The sequence below is a fragment of the Mobula hypostoma genome, chromosome 2, assembly GCF_963921235.1.
Source record: "Mobula hypostoma chromosome 2, sMobHyp1.1, whole genome shotgun sequence".
NCBI classification, from domain to species: domain Eukaryota; kingdom Metazoa; phylum Chordata; class Chondrichthyes; order Myliobatiformes; family Myliobatidae; genus Mobula; species Mobula hypostoma.
In genome coordinates, this window is record NC_086098.1 from 78,769,501 (window position 1) to 78,790,948 (window position 21,448).

At 43.8% G+C, this 21,448-nt stretch overlaps 1 protein-coding gene across 4 annotated transcripts in view; it reads left to right on the plus strand.

The window, feature by feature from the left end:
* Positions 1-21,448, plus strand: part of fbxo9 (F-box protein 9) — a 132,803-nt gene that overhangs the window by 89,722 nt on the left and 21,633 nt on the right. For all 4 annotated transcript variants that reach the window (XM_063039044.1, XM_063039041.1, XM_063039053.1 and 1 more), the window contains exon 9: positions 3,654-3,744. In XM_063039044.1, coding sequence (XP_062895114.1) covers positions 3,654-3,744 — 91 coding nt within the window. The remainder of the gene's footprint in view (positions 1-3,653; positions 3,745-21,448) is intronic.

A 21,448-nucleotide genomic window follows, 5' to 3' on the forward strand; every position in this document is an offset into this window, starting at 1 on the left:
GGGTGACTTTAACTTCCCTAATAATGATTGGCACCTGATTACTTCCGAGAATTTAGACGGGGCAGAGTTTAAGTGTGTCCAGGAGGGATTTTTGTCACAGTATGTTGACAGGCCAACTAGGGGGAATGCCATATTAGATCTAGGTAACGAACCGGGTCAAGTCACAGATATCTCAGTGGGTGAGCATCTGGGGGACGATGACCACCACTCCATGGCCTTCAGCATTATCATGGAAAAGGATAAAATCAGAGAGAAAAGGAAAATTTTTAATTGGGGAAGGGCAAATTACGAGGCTATAAGGCTAGAACTTGCGGGTGTGAATTGGGATGATGTTTTTGCAGGGAAATGTACTATGGGCATGTGGTCGATGTTTAGGGATCTCTTGCAGGATGTTAGAGATAAATTTGTCCCGGTAAGGAAGATAAAGGATAGTAGGGTGAAGGAACCATGGGTGACAAGTGAGGAGGAGAATCTAGTCAGGTGGAAGAAGGCAGCATACATGAGGTTTAGGAAGCGGGGATCAGATGTGTCTATTGAGGAATATAGGGAAGCAAGAACGGAGCTCAAGAAGGGGCTGAGAAGGCTTTGGTGACTATGGTAAAGGAAAACCCCAAGGCATTCTCCAATTATGTGAAGAACAAAAGGATGACAGAAGTGAAGGTAGGACCAATTAGAGATAAAGGTGGGGAGATGTGCCTGGAGGCTGTGGAAGTGAGCGAGGTCCTCAATGAATACTTCTCTTCGGTATTCACCAATGAGAGGGAACTTGATGATGGTGAGGACAATATGAGTGAGGTTGATGTTCGGGAGCATGTTGATATTAAGGGAGAGGAGGTGTTGGAGTTGTTAAAATACATTAGGACGGATAAGTCCCCGGGGCCTGACAGAATATTCCCCAGGCTGCTCCACGAGGTGAGGGAAGAGATTGCTGAGCCTCTGGCTAGGATCTTTATGTCCTCGTTGTCCACGAGAATGGTACCGGAGGATTGGAGGGAAGCGAATATTGTCCCCTTGTTCAAAAAAGGTAGTAGGGATAGTCCGGGTAATTATAGACCAGTGAGCCTTACGTCTGTGGTGGGAAAGCTGCGGAAAAAGTTTCTTAGACATAGGATCTGTGGGCATTTAGAGAATCATGGTCTGATCAGGGACAGTCAGCATAGCTTTGTGAAGCGCAGATCGTGTCTAACAAGCCTGATAGAGTTCTTTGAGGAGGTGACCAGGCATATAGATGAGGGTAGTGCAGTGGATATGATCTATATGGATTTTAGTAAGGATTTCGACAAGGTTCCACATGGTAGGCTTATTCAGAAAGTCAGAAGGCATGGGATCCAGGGAAGTTTGGCCAGGTGGATTCAGAATTGGCTTGCCTGAAGAAGGCAGAGGGTCATGGTGGAGGGAGTACATTCGGATTGGAGGGTTGTGACTAGTGGTGTCCCACAAGGATCGGTTCTGGGACCTCTACTTTTCGTGATTTTTATTAACGACCTGGATGTGTGGGTTGGCAAGCTTGCAGACGACACAAAGGTTGGTGGTGTTGTAGATAGTGTAGAGGATTGTCGAAGATTGCAGAGAGACATTGATAGGATGCAGAAGTGGGTTGAGAAGTGGCGGATGGAGTACAAGCCGGAGAAGTGTGAGGTGGTACACTTTGGAAGGACAAACTCCAAGGCAGAGTACAAAGTAAATGGCAGGATACTTGGTAGTGTGGAGGAACAGAGGGATCTGGGGATACATATCCACAGATCCCTGAAAGTTGCCTCACAGTTAGATAGGGTAGCTAAGAAAGCTTGTGGGGTGTTAGCTTTCATAAGTCGAGGGACAGAGTTTAAGAGTCGCGAGGTAATGATGCAGCTCTGTGAAACTCTGGTTTGGCCACACTTGGAGTACTATGTCCAGTTCTGGTCGCCTCACTATGGGAAGGATGTGGAAGCATTGGAAAGGGTACAGAGGAGATTTACCAGGATGCTGCCTGGTTTAGAGAGTATGGATTATGATCAGAGATTAAGGGAGCTAGGGCTTTACTCTTTAGAGAGAAGGAGAATGAGAGGAGACATGATAGAGGTATACAAGATATTAAGAGGAATAGATAGTGGACAGCCAACGCCTCTTTCCCAGGGCACCACTGCTTAATACAAGAGGACATGGCTTTAAGGTAAGGGGTAGGAAGTTCAAGGGGGATATTAGAGGAAGGTTTTTTACTCAGAGAGTGGTTGGTATGTGGAATGCACTGCCTGAGTCAGTGGTGGAGGCAGATACACCAATGAAATTTAAGAGACTACTAGACAGGTATATGGAGGAATTTAAGGTGAGGGTTATATGGGAGGCAGGGTTTGAGGGTCGGCACAACATTGTGGGCCGAAGGGCCTGTACTGTGTTGTACTATTCTATGTTCTATAACACAGTACAGTGGATTCTGGTTAATTGGGACACATAGGTACCAATGCATTTTGGCCCAATTAAGCAACTGTCCTAATTAACCAAAGTTACATGGAAATAGCTTTAAAAAAAAAAGGCAAACTAGCAAGCAACACACACAAAATGCTGGAGGGACTCAGCAGGCCGGTCAGCATCTATGGAAAAGAGTGCCGTCAATGCAGTCAATGATTTGGGCCAAAACCCTTCAGCAGGACTGGAGAAAAGAAGCTGAGGAGTAGATTTTAAGGGGGAAGAGAGAAATACAAGGTGATAGGTGTAACCTGAAGGGGGAGGGATGAAGTAAAGAGCTGAGAAGTTGAATGGTAAAAGAGGTAGAAAATTCATCCTCTAAATCTTTATAGTCATAACTTGCTGAAATAGTGAAATCGCTTCATTTTCACTCCCAACCATTTCCAATATCTGCAAGCCTGAATATTTGAAACTGCAGTGAGGAAAACAGTTCTGAATTGTTGCATGAGAACAAATATTAGTTTCATCGGTATTTTTTTTAAATCATCCCATTTTGATGGCCCTGTCCTGGTCAGGGTTGACCTTAGATGTTGAGTCCTAGCTGTCGGAAGTCATACATATCCCAGGGCAGTACAATATGGAGAACGAGCTGGTGCCATGCAGTGGGCTCCTCCTCTCACCGCAGCTGATGAATTGGAAGTAACAGCAGAGACCAAAACAGTTCAGCACGTGGTGTTGCAGGCGTTCTCAGTCAGCATTAAACTCAACATAGCACTACTTTAGGGAATACAGCTCTGGATTTTTCGTCAGAGTTTACTCCCCAAGCCTTCACAAGGCAGCTGAGGTTTGAGATCAGAATTTTCCTCCTTCATGAGCTGCCAACCACAAGCCCCATCCCGTAAAGAGTCTGGGTTTAACCAGTAACCCGCCTTTGTCCCTTCTGTTGGTAGAAACTGCTCTAGTGGTCTTAGTAGCTAAGCCCCACATGAAACCAGGAGGTGGACTTGGTTATCAGAGGCAATTTGGGATGCATACCATTGGGAACATTTGATAGGTAATGGAAGTGTATTCCCACTACTGTGACGGTGCCACCCCACACCCCAGTTATGAGAGCCTTGAGGAACCATGCCATTTTTATATAGCTAAATTAAAAATAAGATTAAGAATCCCAAGGATGAAGTGAGAAAGAGTAAATAATGATAACTCAGATGTTTTGGGATTTATCCACTATCATTTAATATCTGTTAACAGTGTTGATGTTTTTCTAGGTGTATATATAAGTAAAACGACCTATGTACGTCAAGGTGAGGAATCTCTGGATGGTTTTTACAGGGCGTGGCATCAGGTGGAATATTACAGGTACAGCACCTTTTTTGTCTTCTAAAACAAGACAAGATCATTAGAAGTGAATGATATTTACATAACAAAATGTATGCAGGCATTTTATTACCATGGACATTGCTTGCTAGAATGGTTCAACTGAAATAAGTTTTTTTTAAACGTTTAGTATTTTTTTTAAAGAAACATCACTGGACAATAAAAGCAATAAATTATTTTGTTTTCTTTTGAACTTGAGCTAGCACCCAGATAAGAGGTGGGCTAACTGGGTATAATGCCCTTTTGAAGCATTATTATTATTATTATTCAGAGAAGTTTACTGAAGTACTGCAGATATGTGCCCGTCTTAACCTGGTGATAGCAATCTCAAAGTTCAAAGTCAATTTGTTATCAAAGTATGTATCCCATGTGCAACCTTAATATTAATTTTCTTGCAGGCACCTACAAGAGAAAACACAATAGAATCCATAAAAAAGCACACATAACAAAGAGCGACATACACTCAATGTGTAAAATTAGACATGTTGTTCCAATCATTTTAAAAAAAAGTAAACAAGTAACACTGAGAACAGGAGCTGCAGAGTCCCCGAAAGTGAATCCATCTCAATTAGGAGCCGAGGTGAGTGAAGATACCCACACAGATCCAGGATCCCAATGGCTGCAGCGACAAGAAAGCTCAAGAATAATAATCACATCATTTCATAGGAAGCAACATGGGGCTAATGAGCCATGTGGCTCCCTGTAGTGTCATAAGTTGGTCACTTCTTGCCCTCTATCTGGCCAAGTTTGAATAATTAATGAAACATTCACAACAGACACCATACCCATCCTCATTAAGAACCCTTGCCAAAGAATGCTTCTAAAGAGCATTATGCTGAGTTAGTCCACTTCTTCTCTTGATGGTTCAAGTTCAAGAGATAAACAAAATCATTCATTTTTTTTTGTCTCATGACGTTTCTTTGAAGAAGGTCTCAACTTCTGAGCTGAGGTTTTCACCCCAATCTGGAGACTTAGAGCTGCAGCCAAACATAGGAAGTTACAGAGAAGGTGTGTTGTATGCTTCCTCTTTTATGGAAGATGGAACATAGAACAGTGCTGCACAGGAACAGAGGAATTCTTTCTATTCATATGCTTATTTCAGAGTCTGTTGAAGGCCCCTATCACATCTGCCTCCACCATCATTCCAGGCCCCCATCACTCTCTGTGTTTAATGAAAAGGGGGGGAAATTAATCTATCTTGCCCTACAAATCTCCTTTGAACACACCTGATTAGGGATGGTCAATAGGCCTTTGTGCATCTAACCAATCGTAAAGTTTTTCAGGAAAGTTGCTGAAATCAGTGGACGTTGCATGGACTTGGTCCCACATGGGAGCTTGGTCAAGAAGGTTTAGGCACTTGGCATTCAGGATGAAGCAGTAAATTGGATTCGACATTGGCTTTGCGGGAGAAGTCATATAGTGTTATTAGATAGTTGCCCTTCCTACTGGTGTCCTGTGACTACTGGGGTGTCGCAGGAATCGGTGCTGGGTCCATTATTATTTGTTATCTATATAAATGATTTGGATGATAATGTGGTAAACTGGATCACCAAATTTGTTAACAGCACCAAGTTTGGGGCAAAGCAACACTTTCAGTACGCTGGATGAACTCAGCAGGTCGGGCAGCATCAGTCAGAAACGAGTCAACACAAACGAGCCCTCCCCCCACCTTCTTTATAGGGCCTCTGCCCCTTCCCCCTACAGTCCTGACGAAGGGTTCCGGCCCAAAACGTCGACCGATCTTTTCCACGGATGCTGCCCGGCCTGCTGAGTTCCTCCAGCGTGTTGTGAGTGTTGCTTTGACCCCAGCATCTGCAGGTTATTTTGTGTTTAAGAAACGATTAGTCGACATTTTGGGCCGGAACCCTTCGTCAGGACTGAAGAATGAAAGATGGGGAAGGATTTGTAGAATGCTTGTAGCGTCAGTTGGTAGACCAGTAATTTGAAAGACAAAGGAGTGGGGAAGGGGAAGCATTGATGTCATAGCCCTGAAAACAATGGGTGGTAGAAGAAGGAGGCGGAACCATGAGGGAGCTGGTGGAGAGGGTAGAGTGAAATAAGGATAGAGGAAGAGAGGGGGAGGGAATTACCAGAAGTTGGAGAATTCTATGTTCATACCAAGGGGCTGGAGACTACCTAGACGGTATATGAGTTGTTGCTCCTCCAACCTGAGTTTAGCCTCATCATGGCAGTAGAGGAGGCCATGTATGGACATATCTGAATGGGAATGGGAAGCAGAGGTGAAGTGGGTGGCTACTGGGAGAGCCTGTCTGTTGTGGCAGACAGAGTGGAGGTGCTCGACGAAGCGGTCCTGCAATCTGCGTCGGGTTTCACCGATGTAGAGGAGGCCGTACCGGGAGCACCAGGTGCAATAGATGACCCCAAAAGACTCACAAGTGAAGTATTGTCTCACCTGGAAGGACTGTTTGGGGCCCTGAATGGTTGCAAGAGAGGAGGTGTAGGGACAGGTGTAGCACTTATGCTTACAGGGATAAGTGCCGGGTGGGAGATCAGTGGGGATGGACGTGTGGATAAGGGAGTCGCGGAGGGACTGATCCCTGTGGAAAGCGGAGAGGGGTGGAGAGGGAAATATGTGCTTTGTGGTGGGGTCCTGTTGAAGGTGGCGGAAGTTGTGGAGAATAATGTGCTGGATCCGGAGGCTGGTGGGGTGGTAGGTGAGGACAAGGGGAACTCTGTCCCTGTTGTGGTGGCGGGAGGATGGGGTGAGGGCCGAAGTGCGGGAAATGGAGGAGACGTGGGTGAGGGCATCATTGATGACGGTAGAAGGGAGACCAGGATCCTTAAAGAAAGACGACATTTGAGATGTCGTGGAACAGAAAGCCTCATCCTTGGAGCAGATGCGGCAGAGACAGAGGAACTGGGAATAGGGAATGGCATTTTTGCATGTGGCGGGGTGGGAAGAGGTATAATTGAGGTAGTTATGAGAGTCAGTGGGCTTGTAGAAGATGTCAGTGGACAGTCTGTCTCCAGAGATAGAGACTGAGACATCGAGAAAGGGGAGAGAAGTGTCCGAGATAGACCAAGTGAATTTGAGAGCTGGGTGGAAGTTTGAAGTAAAGTCGATGAAATTGACGAGCTCAGCATGGGTGCAGGAAGCAGCACCAATGTAGTCGTCAATGTGCCGAAGGAAAAGTTGGGGAGCAGTACGAGAATAGGTCTGGAGTACAGACTTCCACATAACCAACGAAGAGGCAGGCGTAGCTGGGTCCCATGCGAGTTTCCATAGCTACACCTTTAGTCTGAAGAAAGTGGGAAGAGCCAAAAGAGAAGTTATTAAGTGTGAAAACCAGTTCCGCCAACCGGAGGAGGGTAGTGGTGGTGGGAAACTGGTGAGGTCTATTATCCAGGAAGTAGCGGAGGGCTTTGAGGCCTTCTTGATGGGAAATGGAGGTGTATAAGGATTGGACATCCATAGTAAAAATGTAGCGGTTGGGACCGGGGAATTGGAAGTTATTGAAGAGGTGGAGGGGATGGGATGGGATGTATCCCGGATGTAGGTGGGGAGGGACTGAACTATGGGTGACAAAATGGAGTCCAGGTAGGCAGATACAAGTTCTGTGGGACAGGAGCAGGCAGAAATTATGGGTCTACTGGGACAGTCAGGCTTGTGTATCTTTGGGAGGAGGTAAAACCGAGCAGTACAGGGTGTGGGAATAATGAGTTTAGTGGCTGAGGATGGAAGGTCTCCTGAGTTGATAAGGGCAGTGATGGTGCGGGAGACAATGGTTTGATGTTTTTTGGTGGGGTCCTGTCCCAGTGATAAGTAAGAGGAGGTGTCAGAGAGCTGACGTTTTGCCTCAGTAAGGTCAAGGTCCATCCGCCAGACCTCTACGGCACCATCTTTGTCGGCAGGTTTGATGGTGAGGTTAGGATTAGTGCGGAGAGAGTGGAGGGCAGTGCGTTCAGAGGGAGTGAGGTTGGAACAGGACAGAGGAGTGGCGAAGTTGAGATGGTTGATGTCTCGGCGACAGTTGGAGATGAATAGATCAAGTGCAGGTAGAAGGCCCGGGCGGGGTGTCCAGGAGGAGGAGGAGGGTTGAAGACAGGAGAAGGGGTCATCTATAGCAGGAGGGGAATCCCTGCCAAAGAAGTAGGCTCGGAGACGTAGGCGACGGAAGAAGAGTTCACTGTCATGGTGGGCATGGAACTCACTGAGGTGTGGACGGAGGGGGACAAAAGTGAGGCCCTTGTTAAGGACAGAACATTCTGCCTCAGAGAGGGGAAGGTCAGAGGGGATGGTGAAGACACGGCACGGGTTGGGGCTGGGCTTGGAGGAAGGTGATGAGTGGGAGGTATCAGGAGGGAGGGGGGGTTGGGATGTTTAGTGAGAGCGGGGTTAGGAGAGGATGAGGAATCAGAGAAATGGAGGGGCGATGAGGGGTAGAGGGAAGTTTGGGAGTCGCTGGGTGGAAAGAGGGTAGTGGGGGAATAAGGTGGGCAGTGGGACCCAGCGGCAGTAGGGTGTAGTGGACAGCAAAGAAGACTATCAAAGCTTTTAAGATCTTGACTAGCTAGAAAAATGGGCTGAAAATTGCAGTTGGAATTTTATGCAGACAATTGTGAGGTGTTGCACTTTGGCAGGGCAACCAGTATATGTTTTACACAGTATACAGCAGGGCACTGAGGAGTGCAGTAGAACAAAGGAAACTGGGAATACAGAATCTTGAAAGTACCATCACAGGTAGATAATCATAAAGAAAGCTTTTGGCATGTTGCCCTTCATAAATCGTAGTATTGAGTACAGGAGCTGAGATGTAATGTTGAAGTTCCATAAGATGTTGGTGAGGCCAAATTTACACCATTGTATGCATTTCATGTCACCTACCTATAGGAAAGATATCAATAACATTGCAAGAGTACAGAGAAAATTTCTAAGGCTGTTGCCAGGACATGAACATTGATTTCTCTGATTTCTGATCATTTCTCCCCCTTCTCTCTTTTTCCATTCCTCATTTTGATTTTCCTCTCACCCCTTCTTTTATCACCTGCCCTTCACCTTCCCTTGGCTACCTTCCTCTTTCCCTGTCTTCCATTGTCTAATATCCTTTCCTATTAGATTCCTTCTTCAGCTCTTTACCTCTTCCATATATTTTGCCTCAGCCTGTTATTTCATCCCTCCCCCCATCCACCCTGATGTGATCTTTTAAAAAGTTCCTGTTTTATTTGCAACCTTCATCTGGTCTCACTTTTTATCTGCCAGCCTGTACCCACCCCCCAGCTCCTTATTCTGGTTTCTGCCCCTTCTTTTCCAGTTCTGACGAAGGGTCTTGGCCTGAAATACTGACTGTTTATTCTCCTCCATTAATGCTAACTGACCTGCTGAGTTCCTCCAGCGTTTTGTCTGTGTTGTTTCAAGTGAGTTCATTTTGTGGTGGTAAACTCCGTTGCCTTTCACTGATTCATGGCTGAAGGTTGGTTGCAGTTGGGAGCTGAATGTCCAAGATTACACCTTGTATCGGAGGAATAGGAAGGTAGGCAGAGGGGGTGGCATGGCTCTGCTGGTAAAGAATGGCAACAAATTAGTAGAAGGATGTGACTTAGGATCGGAAGATGTTAAATCCTTTTTATTTGAGTTAAGAAACTGCAAGCGTAAAAGGACCCTGATGGCAGTTATATAAAGGCCTCCCAACAGTAGTTGAAGTGTGAACCACAGGTTACAACAGGGAATAGTAAAGGCGTGTCAAAAGGGCAATGTTATGATAGTCATGGGAGATTTTAACATGCAGGTCAATTTGGGAAAATTAGGTTGGTAATGGATCTCAAAAGAGGGAATTTGTTGAATGCCGACGAGATGGCTTTTTAGAGGAGTTTGTTATTGAGCCTACTAGGAGATCAGCTATACTGGATTGGGCATTACGTCATGAACCAGAGGTGATTGGGGAGCTTAAGGTAAGAAAACCCTTAATAGTGATCACAGTATGATTGAGCTCAACTTGAAATTTGTTGGGGAGAAAGAGTCTGATGTAGCAGTGTTTCAGTGGAGTAAAGGAAATTACAGTGGTATGAGAGAGGAGTTGGTCAAAAGTAAATTGGAAGGAGATGCTGGCAGGGACAACAGCAGAGCAGCAATTGTGTAAGTTTCTGGGGAAAATGAAGAAGATGTATTCCAAAAACAAAGAAATATTCAAATGGCAAAATAGTACCACTATGGCTGACAAGGGAAGTCAAAGCTAATGTAAAAGCAAAGGAGAGGGCATACAACAAAGCAAATTTAGCGGGAAGATTGAGGGGTAGGAAGCTTTTAAAAACTTACAAAGAGCAACTAAAAGAATCATTAGAAGGGAAAAGATGAATTATGAAATCAAGCTAGCAAACAATACCAAAGTGGATGGTAAAAGCTTTTTCAATTATGTAAAAAAAATAGATGAGAGTGGATAAAGGACCGCAAGAAGATGAGGCCGGAGAATTAATAACGGGGGACAAGGAGATTCTGGATGAACTAAATGGGTATTTCACGTCAGTCTTCACTGTGGAAGACACTAGCAGTGTACCAGATGTTGTAGTGTTTGAGGGAAGAGAAGTGAGTACAGTTACTATTACAAGAAAGAAGATGCTCAAAAAGCTGAAAGTCCTAAGGGTACAAAAGTCACCTGGGCCAGAAAAAACTGCACCTTAGGGTTCTCACAGAGGCAGCAGTAGAGATTAATTATGGAGGCATTTATAATGATCTTTCAATAATTATTGGACTCTGACATGGTGCCAGAGGACTGGAACATTGCAAATGCCTCTCCATTCTTTAAGAAAGGAGGAAGGCAGCAGAAAGGAAATTATACGAGGGGTAATTGATAAGTTTGTGGCCTAAGGTAGGAGGAGTCAATTTTAGAAAACCTAGCACAATTATTTTTCCTACATTTACACACTTAGTCCAGCGGTCGTGGAGCATACGGATCCCTTCTTTGTAGAGGTCGGCATCTTAGACCTCCGGAAGTGGTCCACAACAGAGGTGATTGATAAGTTCGTGGCCTAAGGTAGGAGATGAGTTATTAACTTCAAACTTTCTGCATTTTCACTCAAACGGTTGAACTGCACGTGCATGTAATGAGAGCTGTATAACTCATCTCCTTCTACCTTAGGCCACGAATTTATTAATCACCCCTGCTGTGGACCATTTCTACAAAGAAGGGATCCGTATGTTCCACGACCGCTGGACTAAGTGTGTACATGTAGGAGGGGACTATGTTGAAAAATAAATGTGCTAGGTTTTCTAAAATTAACTTCTTTTACCTTAGGCCACAAACTTATCAATCACCCCTCGTAGACCAGTTACTGATTGGGGAAAATGTTGGAGTTAATTGTTAAGGATGAGGTTATGGAGTAATTTGTGACACAGGACAAGGTAGGTCAAAGTCAGCATGGTTCCCCTAAAGGAAAATCTTGCCTGACAAACCTGTTAGAATTCTTTGAGGAAATTACAAGTAGGATGGATACAGTGAATGTTATATATTTGGACTTTTAGAAGTCCTTTGACACAGTGCCTAACATGAGGCTGCTTACCAAGTTAAGAGACCTTGGCATTACAGGAAAGTTACTGGCATGGTTAGAGCATTGATAGGAGACAACGAGTGGGAATAAAAGGATCCTTTTCTGTTTGGCTGCCAGTGACTAATAGTGTTCTGCAGGGATCAATGTTCAGACTGCTTCCTTTTATACTGTAAATCAGTGATTTAGCTGGTGGAATTTATGGCTTTGTTGCCAAGTTTGCAGAAGATACAAAGATCGGTGGAGGGGAGGGTAGTGTTGAGGAAACAGAAGGACTTGATATATTAGAAGAATGGACAGGAAAGTGGCAAATGAAATACAGGGTAGAAATAAATGTGCAGACTCTTTTCTAAATGGGGAGAAAATCTGAGATGCAAAGAGACTTTGGAATCCTTGTGTAGAACACCCTAAAGGTTAACTTGCAGGTAGAGTCAGTGGTGAGGAAGGCAAATGCAATGTTAGTATTCATTTCAAGAGGTCTCAAATAGAAGTGCAGGAATATGATGCTGAGGCTTTATAAGACACTAGTGAGGCCTCACCTTGAGTATTGTGAACAATTTTAGGCTCCTCATATAAGAAAAGGTGTGGTGGCATTGGAGAAGGTCCAGAGGAGGTTCACAAGGATGATTCTGGGAATGAAAGGGTTATCATATGAGAAATATTTAATGGCTCTGGGTCTGTACTCACTGGAATTCAGAAGGATGAGGGGGGATCTCATTGAAACCTTTCGAATGTTGAAAGGCCTATCAGAGTAAACGTGGAAAGGATGGTTCCCGTGGTGGAGGAGTCTTTGACAAGGGGGCACAGCCTCAGGATAGTGGGGCATCCATTCAAAATAAAGATGCGGAGAAATTTCTCCAGCCAGAGGGTGGCAAATTTATGGAATTTGTTACCACAAGCAGCTGTGGAGACCACATCATTGGGTGTATTTAAGGCAGAGATTGATAGGTTCTTGATTGGACACAGCATCAAGGTAATAGGGAGAAGGCCGGGGAGTAGTGCTGAGGAGAGGGTATAAAAGGATCGGCCGTGACTGAATGGCAGAGTGCACTCAATGGGCCAGATGTTTTAATTCTGTTCCGATGTTTTATGGTCTTAGGGATTCAGTCCACCAAATAGAGCAGAACATATCATAGCACAGGCAATTTAGCCCACAATGTTGTGCCAACCTTTTAACCTACTCTGAGATCAATCTAGCCCTGCATTCCACGAACCCAGTATTCTGTGTGTGTGTGGGGGGGGGGGGAGTGAGGTAGGGGACCATCTCTGACATCCCCCAATTCCTCCAATCACCTTAAAGTTATGCCCCTTCATATTAGCCGTTTCCACACTGGAAAAATGTCTCTGGCTAGCCACTCGATCTATGCCTTTTATCATTTTACTCCTTTATCAAGTCACCTCTCATCCTCCTTCACTCCAAAGCGTAAAGTCCTAGCTCGCTCAACCTATTCTCAGCAATATATGGGCATGCTATATGAAGGTCACTGAGTTTACTTCACAAGCTTTTGTTTTGGAAAAAAAATGCATTACCAGTGACTTAATTGTATCCCTAATGTGATCTTTAAAAGGTTCTTGTTTTATTTGTAACACTTGTTGATTGAATTTCATTGTACAGAAAGATGCTGTTTGGTCTGACTTGCTTGTGCTGCTGCTTCAATAGATATCTGCACTTTTCCCTTGGGTCCACATTTTTTTTTAAGTATTTATCCAATTCTTTTCTTTTTGAAAATTGCTATTGAACACCCTTCAATCCCTTCAGCGCATTCTACATTCCAGTTCACTGTAGATGAAAAGTATTCATTTTCCTCTTAATCACAATAAAATAATAGTTATCTTAAATATGTCATCAACCTTCTTGAAATTGAAAATAGTTTCTGGCTACTCATTGTATCAAAAGCCATTGTATCGTCAAATCTCTTGAATCTCAGACCTTCTCTATTGATGACATTCTGGGATATCTAATGTTAAAGTAACTTTATTATCAAAGTTTGTATTTGTCACCTTGTACTTGTAGGAAAATAAAGAAATACAGTAGAATTTGTGAAACACCAGTAACAGATGAACATTGGCACACAGCCAATATTCAATGTGCTTCCATGTGCCCATCTAGTAGTTTCTTAAATGCCCATAATGTATCTGCCTCTACCACACCCCCAGCAGTATTTTTCAGGCACCCACCATTCTCTGTGTAAAATGTTTACCTCTGACACCCCCCCCCCTTATACTTTCCTCCAAACGCCTTAAAATTATGCCCCTTTTTTTGATTAGCTACTTCACTGATGTAGCTTCTGGTTTCAGTACATCACTTACGTTGAGTCGCAGTTAATGTCTGCTTATTATCCAGGTGGAAGTGTTGTTATCTTTGTAAGTGTGTTGTGGAACGTGCTGAGTAAATGAAACCTTGCTATTTTGGTCACTGTGCATAAGTTAAGTCCCTCATTTGCACGACCATTTTGGAAAATCTAAAGCTCAAAGTAAAGTTCGTACAGTACCATGGAAAAGTATTCAACCCCCAACCCTTTGTTCACATAAATGACTATTACAACTTGGGGTTGAAATCAATTTAACTAATTTTTTTTATTTGTGAATCATATGCCCCATAAAACAGGGAAAATTGTGAAGTATGAAAAAGTAAAAATTCAAAAGCTGAATTCTCAGTAGTTCAAAAGTATTCATTCCCCCCTTTGCTTCGTACTGAGGTGAACTACCTCTCACAGCTGTTATAACCAGTAGTTTTATGGATGAGTCTCTTGAGTTTTGCACAACGTGATGGAGCAAGATTTCCCCATTCCACCTTGCAAAATTGTTCAAGCTGTGCCTGGTTAGTTGAGGTGGTAGGGGGGGTGGGGAGGGGGAGCAACCAGCAATCTGTAGTCTTACCAGAGATGTTCGATCAAGTTGAGGTCAGGCCCTGACTGGGCCACTCAAGGACATCAAGTTTCTTCATTTGAAGCCACACTGGCAATATGCTTTGGGTCATTGTCCTGCTGAAAGATAAACTTCCTCCACAAGGAGGTCATCAACCCTAGATTGCAGGAGACAGATAACGGGATGACTGTCAGGAGAAGGAAGGGAAATCCACAGCCAGTGCAGAGTACACCTGTAGCTGTTTCCCCTTGATAATAAGTATACAACTTTAGATAGTGTTGAGGGGCATGACTGACGAGGGGTGAGCCACAGTGACCAGTCTCTGGCACTGAGTCTGGTGCTGTGGCTCAGAAGAGCAGAGAGGTGAAGACTGCAGTGTTGATAGAGGATTCCATAGTCGGAGGAACAGACGAGATTCTGTGGGCATGATAGAGACACCCAGATGGTATGTTGCCTCCCTGCTGCCAGGGTCAGGAATGTCCCTGAGAGGGTGAGCAGTCAGAAATCTTGGTGCACATTGGCAGAGCTTGATAGGTCCTTGATTGAACATGGCATCAAAGGTTACAGGGAGTGAGGCTGAGGAGGGGAAAATAAGATCAGCCATGATTGAATGGTGGAGCAGACTTGATGGGCCAAATGGCTGACTACGGCTCCCATGCCTTATGGTTTTAAGCTTTTGGCAGAGGCTAACAGGCTTCTTTTATCCAGGATTTCTCTGCATTTAGCAGCATTCATCTTCCTATCAGTCCTGATCAGATCTCCGATCCCTGCTGCTGAATAGCATCACCACAGAATGATTACAGGCAACAGGATGAGTTGCAGTATAAAAGATGGACAGAATCGAACAGGACTGAAAGTGTTATATTTGAATGTGTGCAGTTTATGCAATAAGGTAGTTGAATTTATAGCACAGTTACAGATTGGCATATACGATGTTGTAGGCATCACTGAATCATGGCTGAAAGATTATGGCTTGGAGCTTAATGTCCAAAGACACACATTGTATCAAAAGGACAGGCCGGTAGGCAGAGGGGACTGTGTGGTCCATTGGTAAAAAAAAATGAAATCATATCATTAGAAAGAGGTGACCTAGGGTCAGAAGCTGTTGAATTGTTGTGGCTAGAGCTGAGGAACTACAAAGGTAAAAGGACCATGATGTGAGTTGTATACAAACCACCAAACAGAAATGAGGATGTGTTCTACAAATTACAACGGGAGGTAGAAAATGCATGCCAAAAGGATAATGTTATACAATAGTCATGGGGAATTTCATTATGCAAATAGATTGGGAATTCAGGTTGGTGCTGGATCCCAAGAGAGACAATTTCTAGAGTGCCTACTAGATGACTTTTTAGAGCAGCTGGTGGTTGAGCCCACTGGGGGACCAGCTATTCTGGATTGGGTGTTGTGCAATGAGCAGGAGAGCTTAAGGTAAAAGAACCCGTAGGGGAAAGTGATCATAATATGATCAAATTCACCCTGAATTAAGAATGAGAAGCTTTAAGTCAGATGTATCAGTATTACAGTGGAGTAAAGGAAATTACAGAGACATGAGAGAGAAGGGGGCCAGAATTAATTGGAGAAGAACACTGGTGGGGTTGCCAGCAGAGCAGCAATGGCTGAAATTTCTGGAAGCAATTTAGAAGGCACAGGGCATGTACATCCCAAAAAGGAAGAAGTATTCTAAAGGCAAGGCAATACAACCATGGCTAACAAGAGGAGTCAAAGCCAACATAAAAACCAAAGAGGGTATATAATAGAGCAAAAAATTGTGAGAAGTTAGAGGATTGGGAAGCTTTTAAAAACCAGCAGAAGACAACTACAAAAGTTATTAAAAAGGAAAAGATGGAATATGAAAGTAAGCTAGCCAATCAAAAGAGGATACCAAAAGTTTCTTCAGGTACATAGAGTGTAAAAGAGAGGCGAGTGTGGATATCGCACCACTGGAAAAGTGCTGGGTAGTTATTAATGGGGGACTAGGAAATGCCGGATGAGCTGAATAAGTATTTTGTGCCTGTCTTCACTATGGAAGACACTAGCAGTATGATGGAAGTTCCAGCATATCAGGGGTCAAAAGTGGGTGAAGTTGCCATTGCTAGGGAGCACTAGATGATGTACAACCCAGTTCCGAAAGAGGTGGCTGAAGAGATTAGTGATGATCTTTCAAGAATCACTCGATTCTGAAATGGTTCTGGAAGACTGGGAAATTACAAATGTCACTCCACTCTTCAAGAAGGGAGGGAGGCAGAAGAAAGGAAATTATAGGCCAGTTCACTTGACCTCAGTGGTTGGGAAGGTGTTGGAATCGATTATTAAGGACATGGTTTCAGGGTACTTGGAGGCATATGAAATAGGTTGCAGTCAGCATTGGTTTCTCGAGGGAGAATCTTGCCTGACAAATTGTTGGAATTCTTTGAAGAAATAGCAAGCAGGATAGACAAAGGAGAATTGATTGATGTTGTGTACCTTGATTTTTCAGAAGGCCTTTAACAAGATGCCACGCAGGAGGCTCCTTAACAAGTTAAAAGCCCATCGTATTACAGGAAAGATGCTAGCATAGATAAGGCTGTGGCTGGTTGGTAGAAGGCAAAGAGTGGGATTAAAGAGAGCCTTTTCTGGCTGGCTGCCTGTGACTAGCGGTGTTCCACAAGGATCTGTGTTGGGACTGCTTTTTACATTATATGTCAGTGACTTAAATAATGGAATTGGCGGCTTAGTTGCAAAGTTTGCAGATGAAATGAAGACAGGTGAAGGGGCAGGTAGTTTTCAGGAAGTAGAAAGGCTACAGAAGGACTTAGACTGATTAGGAGAATGGACAAAGAAGTGGCAGATAGAATACGGTAATGTTAAGTGTATAGTCACACACTTTGGTAGAAGAAATAAAAGGGTAGACTATTTTCTAAATGGAGAGAAAATTCAAAAATCTGAGGCACAATGGGGCTTGGGAGTCCTTGTGCAAGATTCCTTAAAGGTTGTGTCTGTGGTGAGGAAGGCAAATGTGATGTTAGCATTCATTTGAAGAAGACTAGAATATATAAGCAAGGATGTAATGTTGAGACTTTATAAAGCACTGGTGAGGCCTCACTTGGGATATTGTGAGCAGTTTTGAGCCTCTTGTCTTAGAAAGGATGTGCTGAAACTGGAGCGGATTCAAAGGAGGCTCATGAAAATGATTGCAGGATTGAATGGCTTGCCATATGAAGTGTTTTTGATGGCTCTGGGCCTGGATTCACTAGAATTCAGAAGAATGAGGGGTGACCTAACTGAAACCTATTGAATGGTGAAAAGTCTTGATAGAGTAGATGCGGAGAGGATGCTTCCTATGGTGGGAGAATCTAGGATAATAGGACACAGAAAAGAGCAGCGTCCTTTTGAAACGGAGATGAGAAGTTTCTTTAACCAGGGTGGTGAATCAGTGTAATTCGTTGCCACAGATAGCTGTTCAGGCCATGTCTTGACGTATATTTAAGGCAGAGGTTGGTTGATTCTTGATTGGTTAAGGCATGAAGCGATACAGGGAGAAGGCAGGAGACTGCGGCTGAGAGGAAAATTGGATCAACCATGATGAAATGGCGAAGCAGACTCAATGGGCCAAATGGCTAATTCCGCTCCTATATCTTATGGTCTTATAGATCTTAACTTGTTCATCTTGGCCACCTGCTCCCTCAGAAAGAATCTTACCTGCTTGTCAGCCCCCACCTACAGAAATGCTGGTCGTGATAGGAATACACATTTGTGTATTCTCAGGCAAAATTTGTATAAAAGAAATGAATTAGATTAGATTCAACTTTATTGTCATTGTGCCGAGTACAGATACAAAGCCAATGAAATGCAGTTAGCACCTGACCAGAAATGCAAAGAATAGTGTTATTTACAAAATAATTGCGAATAAAAAGTAAGTGCTACAGCACACAAATATAGAAGTACTGAGACAGTACGATATGGGTGCAATACTGCTTAATGTGAGGTTCAGCAGGGTCACAGCCTCAGGGAAGAAGCTCTTTCTGTGCCTGCTGGTGTGGGAATGGAGGCTCCTGTAGCGCCTACCGGATGGGAGGAGAGTAAAAAGTCAATGGTTAGGGTGAGATGCATCCTTGATAAACACACACATATACCTTTATGTGTAGCCTCTGGACCTGTGAAGCTCAGACTGGGCGACTGTTTCACAGAGCACTTGTATTCAATCTGGAATGACCATCCTGAACTCCTATTTCACTCCCCTTACCTGTTCCCACGCCACCCTGTCCACTTTCAGCCTTCTGCCAGAATGAAGCCAATGCTAACTGGAGGAACAACACCTCATATTCTGGCTGGGTAGTCTCAGCCAAATGGCATAGACAATGAGTTTTCCAATTTTACATGAATGGACAAAGTGAATAGTTATTCCACCCTACCTCTCACTACACCCCTCCCCTTCAATATTTCTCGTGATCACACTTTTGTCCCATTTCCCTCAACGCCCCTATCCCTTTCACCTATTTTTAGCCCTCTCCCCTTCCTGGTGTCAGTCACGTGCTTCATACATCCATGGTTCCCCCATGTGTCCTCCCCACCGTTTCAGTTATCTTGTCTGGTTCCAATTGCTCTACACCTCTTCCTTAATAGCTCCTGCTCTCACCTCCTTTATCAGATTCCAGCACGGGTAGCCCTTAGCACTCCTGCTTAACTCCCTTCATTAGCTGTCTCCCATCTTTTCTTTCCCCTCCCTCCCACCTAACTCCATCTACCTCTTTGACTCCACCTGCCACTGTCTCCCAACTCTACCCCTGTGTTTCTGCCCTATCTGGCACGACTTGCCTTTCTACTTACACCCCTCCTCAGTCTACCAATCACTTTGACTCCAGCATTACCACTCCCCCTCTTTATTACTGGTCATTTCCTCTCTCCACTCTCAATCCTGGCACAGAGTTTCGACCTGAAATGTCACCAATTCCTGTCCTGCCTAGATGAGTTGAACTTCTCCAGCAAATTGTTCCTCCAGATCATAGCACCTGTAGTCACTCAGTTCAATTCTTGGTTATCCATTGTAGTATTTTAAAGTAACTGAATTAAATCAATTAAAAGTCAAAGACGTCTACAATGGTCCCCTGTTGACAGATGCTGGCAATTTTGTGCATCACACAAAATCCTAGAGGAACGCAGCAGGACAGGGCAGCATCTATGGAGGGGATTAAACAGTCAGTGTTTCAGACCACATTGCTTCATCAGGAAATTATTAGCACAAGTAAATGGATACATCTCAAAGTCAAAGTAATTTTGTTATCAAAGTACATGTGTGTCACCATATACAACCCTGAGATTCATTTTCTTTGGAGCATAATCAATAAATCCATAATAGAATAACAACTGTAACAAAATCATTGAAAGACCACTTCAACTTGGGCATTCAACCAAAGTGCAAAAGACAACAACCTGTGCAAATACAAAAATAAAAATAATAAATAAGCAGTAAATGTTGAGAACAATAGATGAAGAGTCTTGAAAGTGAATCCATCAGTTGTGGGAACATATCTGTGATGGGCGAGTGAAGTTGACTTCTTTGGCTCTGGAGCCTGATGGTTGAGGTGGTAATACTGTTCCTGAACCTGGTGGCGTGAGTCCAGAGGTTCATGTACTTCTTTCTCATGGCAGCAGCAAGAAGAGAGTATGACCTAGTGGTGAGGGTCTTTCATACGACAAGGCTTCGTGTAGACATGCTGAATGCTGGAGAGGGCTTTACCCAGAATGAACTGGGCCGTATAGGCTAATTTTTGTAGACGATGAACTGATCTCCAAAAGTCATGACGTTAAAGATAGAACATTCTTTTCAACATTTTAAGCAAGATTAGTGTATTACTTTTGTTTTGTACAATTTTAGAGTGAAAAAAGGAAGGGAGCACCATGCAAAAGTTTGGGCACCCCAAGAGATTTGAGCTCTCAGATAACTTTTACCAAGGTCTCAGACCTTAATTAGCTTGTTAGGGCTATGGCTTGTTCACAGTCATCGTTAGGAAAGGCCAGGTGATGCAAATTTCAAAGCTTTATAAATACCCTGACTCCTCAAACCTTGTCCCAACAATCAGCAGCCATGGGCTCCTCTCAGCAGCTGCCTAGCACTCTGAAAAATAAAATAAATGATGCCCACAGAGCAGGAGAAGGCTATAAGATAGCAAAGCGTTTTCAGGTAGCCGTTTCCTCAGTTCGTAATGTAATTAAGGAATGGCAGTTAACAGGAATGGTGGAGGTCAAGTTGAGGTCTCGAAGATCAAGAAAACTTTCCAAGAGAACTGCTCGTAGGATTGCAAGAAAGGCAAATCAAAACCCCCGTTTGACTGCAAAAGACCTTCAGGAAGCTTTAGCAGACTCTGGAGTGGTGGTGCACTGTTCTACTGTGCAGCTACACCTGCACAAATATAACCTTCATGGAAGAGTCATCAGAAGAAAACTTTTCCTGCGTCCTCACCACAAAATTCAGCGTCAGAAGTTTGCAAAGGAACATCTAAACAAACCTGATGCATTTGGGAAACAAGTCCTGTGGACTGATAAAGTTAAAATAGAACTTTTTGGCCACAATGAGCAAAGGTATGTTTGGAGAAAAAAAGGGTGCAGAATTTCATGAAAAGAACACCTCTCCAACTGTTAAGCAGGGGGGTGGATAGATCATGCTTTGAGCTTGTGTTGCAGCCAGTGGCACGGGGAACATTTACTGGTAGAAGGAAGAATGAATTCAATTAAATACCAGCAAATTCTGGAAGCAAACATCACACTGTCTGTGAAGAAGCCGAAGATGAAAAGAGGATGGCTTCTACAACAGGATAATGATCCTAAACACACCTCAAAATCCACGATAGACTACCTCAAGAGGCGCAAGCTGAAGGTTTTGCCATGGCTCTCACAGTCCCCCGACCTAAACATCATCGAGAATCTGTGGATAGACATCAAAAGAGCAGTGCATGCAAGATGGCCCAAGAATCTCACAGAACTATAAGCCTTTTGCAAGGAAGAAAGGGTGAAAATCCCCCAAACAAGAATTGAAAGACTCTTAGCTGGCTACAGGAAGTGTTTACAAGCTGTGATATTTGCCAAAGGGGATGTTACTGCCATGCAGGGTGCCCAAACTTTTGCTTCGGACCCTTTTCCTTTTTTGTTATTTTGAAACTGTAAAAGATGGAAATAAAAAAGTAATCTTAAAATAATAAATAAATGCGTCATCTTTATGCCTTTTGGAAATCAGGTCATCTTTTACTCGCTTAGCTATTCACAGTAACAGAAATTTTGACCAGAGGTGCCCAAACTTTTGCATGCCACTGTATACTGTCCACTGCATGTGTAGAAGTTC